Below are 2,844 nucleotides of genomic sequence, written 5' to 3'. Positions count from 1 at the left end.
TAATGATGCTAGCTGCATAATATTGATGCTAGCTGCATAATATTGATGCTAGCTGCATAATATTGATGCTATGCTGCGGCTACATTAGGTTCCAGTTGTCAGACTGTTTGGAGGAGTCTCAGCAGTTCTAGGTCGCTCCAACAAGCTAAAATATGTATCTTCTCAGATGGTCAAGATGTGGACTTTCAGGTGATTAAATCACAGGTTGATGGTTGCCAACCGTCCCTTGAAAAACGGAGTGGTTCCGTATTTACAAATAGAAGCAGATGTCCCGTATTCAGTGGAAAAGGAACGCACTTTGTCCCGAATTACTGTGAGAGTAAAAAACAATCAGTAAAAAGCTAATGGAAAATGAAGAACTAAGGCACGTTAGATACCAAACTTACGGTAAACTTGTCCCTGTCCTGCATTGTGACCAATTAGCTGACTCGAATATGTAACTATCCAGAATCCCCTCATCCCATTGGTCGAGCCAAGTGTTGCTCACAGAGAAGATAGCGGGAGGCATCAGAGCAGGATGGAGGACGAACGGAGGAATTTAAACACTGACGCAGTTTTACTCTGCAGCATTTAAAGACAATCAAATCCTCACTGCTGCAGGAGGAAATACAGGCGGATAAAGTCGCCACATTATGGAGCATTTGTTCTGTTTTATAACTGTAGCCTACATTCATTGCATTTAAGACACAAATATGTTTACAAGTTTGCTGTCGCACCAAAAATCTGCAACATTTATTTATTTATTAATTTATTGTTTTCTATTCATTTTCACAGATCGAAGTGCAGCAGGACAGGCTTATGTTTAAGATTCTTATTTGTTTCAGCAAAGTTTGTTGCTGAATAATAATTGGTTTCCATGTGTTCATGTCACTAATATGCATCTAATTCAAAGCAGATTTGAGTCAAACAATTAAAAAAATCATTTCACACACAAAGGGGGGCTAAAAAAAGAATCACCACACCAGGAGGGGGGGGGGGTCAGCTGGGACGCATGAGGTGAACCTTGTTCTTCTCAGGGTAACCCTCCTGACAGCACTCTGATCCTTGCTTTCTGTTTTAACCAATGACAAGCAGATATTTATCTGACACGGCAGCATCTTAGCCAATCATCTGTTAGTCCTGATATCTGATGCACTTCTTTACATTTTCTGATTGGATGTTGTGCTGCAGGCCAGTAAAAATAAAAACCTGCCCTGGTGCCTCATAAAGGAGGACAGACAGGCGTCCTGCTGGATGCTGCTGGACGCCGGACGTCTGGTCACCCTAGTTCAGGCCTCGTCCTGGAGAAGGACGTGCAGATCGATGCGTTTCAGATTCTCTCCTTTTTTCTACATTTCCAGAAGCCCGGCTGCCTCCAGACGCTGCTGTTCAGGTGTTCTGACGTTCAGTTCCTCCGTCCTGATGCTGGATTTGTTGGCTTTTACTCTGCAGGTCATGCTGGAGCAAATGCAAGGCCTGATGCATCTGGAGCTGTCAGGATGCAACGACTTCACAGAAGCCGGCCTGTGGTCCAGCCTCAACGCCAGGCTGACCTCCCTCAGCGTCAGCGACTGCATCAATGTGGCTGATGACGCCATCGCTGCTATCTCCCAGCTCCTGCCCAACCTGTCAGAGCTGAGCCTGCAGGCCTACCATGTCACTGACACAGCCATGGCCTACTTCACAGCCAAACAGGTGGGCTCTCCAAACATCTCACCATGTTTCCTGCTCCAGTCAGTCATCAGAGGGCTGCTAGTCCTGATAAACAATGAAAATCTCTTCCTAGGGCTACACCACCCACACTCTACGGCTGCAGTCCTGCTGGGAGATCACCAACCATGGGGTGGTGAACATGGTCCACAGTCTCCCCAACCTGACCGCCCTCAGCCTCTCCGGCTGCTCCAAGATCACGGACGACGGCGTGGAGCTGGTGGCCGAGAACCTGAGGAAGCTCCGCAGCCTGGACCTGTCCTGGTGCCCCCGGATCACGGACATGGCCCTGGAGTACATCGCCTGTGACCTGCACAAACTGGAGGAACTGGTGCTGGACAGGTTAGAGAGAAAGCAGAGTCTCAGACGGATCAAACATCTGAAGGGGCAGAGCAGGAAAAGGAGCGGAAATCACCAAGCAGAGGGAAAAAAGTTTTCCAGGGGATCGAAATATCTGAAATGATGGATTTACTTTAGTTCCTGTTAGGTGTCAGGATTTAATTAAAGGTCTGACCCAAAATGCAGAAGTCCAAACAGAGAGACACAGAGGAAAAGTTAAACGGGTTTTATTGAAGAGATTAAGCTCGGTGCAGAGTTTCTCTGAACTCTGCTCTGCCGGAACTGGAAGATGAGGGGAAGACACTGCGGTTAGTTCAGGCTCAGTGGGACATTTGATTCTTAGGCTTGAATTGGAGGAATAGTTTGCAGACTCACTTCTCCAGGAAAAGGTGTCCTTTATGGAATCCAGTCTGTGTGGAATGTTCCAGAGATTGTCTTGTTTGGTGGTGGGCGGACGGAGATTACTCAGACTGCGGTTGTTCCCTGGTGAATGGAGAAGCTGACTGCCACTCAGATTTCCTGCGGTAGTGGAACAGGCTGCGGTGCAGATGAAACCTTTGCTCAGTGTGAAGCTCAAACGACCTCTTGGGGAAAGTGGATCCAAACTTCCTGTTTGGAACCCCAGCTCAGTTAGAAGCTCAGTTGATCCTTCCAGAGAGAGAAGGTCCGAAACATCCAGTTTGCAGGATGACTTCCTGCCGAGAGGCAAAGACAAAAACAAGTTAAGACTCAGGTTGACAAAAACTCAGGTTAGACTCTGCTAAACTAAGCATGGCTAGAGTGCCCTGTTTAGGCAAACACTCTGGCGTCGAGGTA

General features: G+C 47.4%; 1 protein-coding gene across 1 annotated transcript in view; it reads left to right on the top strand.

Moving 5' to 3' along the window:
* fbxl16 (F-box and leucine-rich repeat protein 16) overlaps positions 1-2,844 on the top strand; it is a 22,345-nt gene that overhangs the window by 9,980 nt on the left and 9,521 nt on the right. Inside the window, exons 2-5 of the mRNA XM_015401827.1 lie at positions 1,432-1,674; positions 1,766-2,048; positions 2,329-2,336; positions 2,418-2,471. Of these exons, the coding sequence (XP_015257313.1) occupies positions 1,432-1,674; positions 1,766-2,048; positions 2,329-2,336; positions 2,418-2,471 (588 nt within the window). The remainder of the gene's footprint in view (positions 1-1,431; positions 1,675-1,765; positions 2,049-2,328; positions 2,337-2,417; positions 2,472-2,844) is intronic.

Source organism: Cyprinodon variegatus, unplaced genomic scaffold, assembly GCF_000732505.1.
Source record: "Cyprinodon variegatus isolate N-32 unplaced genomic scaffold, C_variegatus-1.0 Scaffold1264, whole genome shotgun sequence".
Taxonomy (NCBI): domain Eukaryota; kingdom Metazoa; phylum Chordata; class Actinopteri; order Cyprinodontiformes; family Cyprinodontidae; genus Cyprinodon; species Cyprinodon variegatus.
Note: the sequence above shows the minus strand (reverse complement) of the source record. Positions and strands in the feature narration are given on the sequence as shown.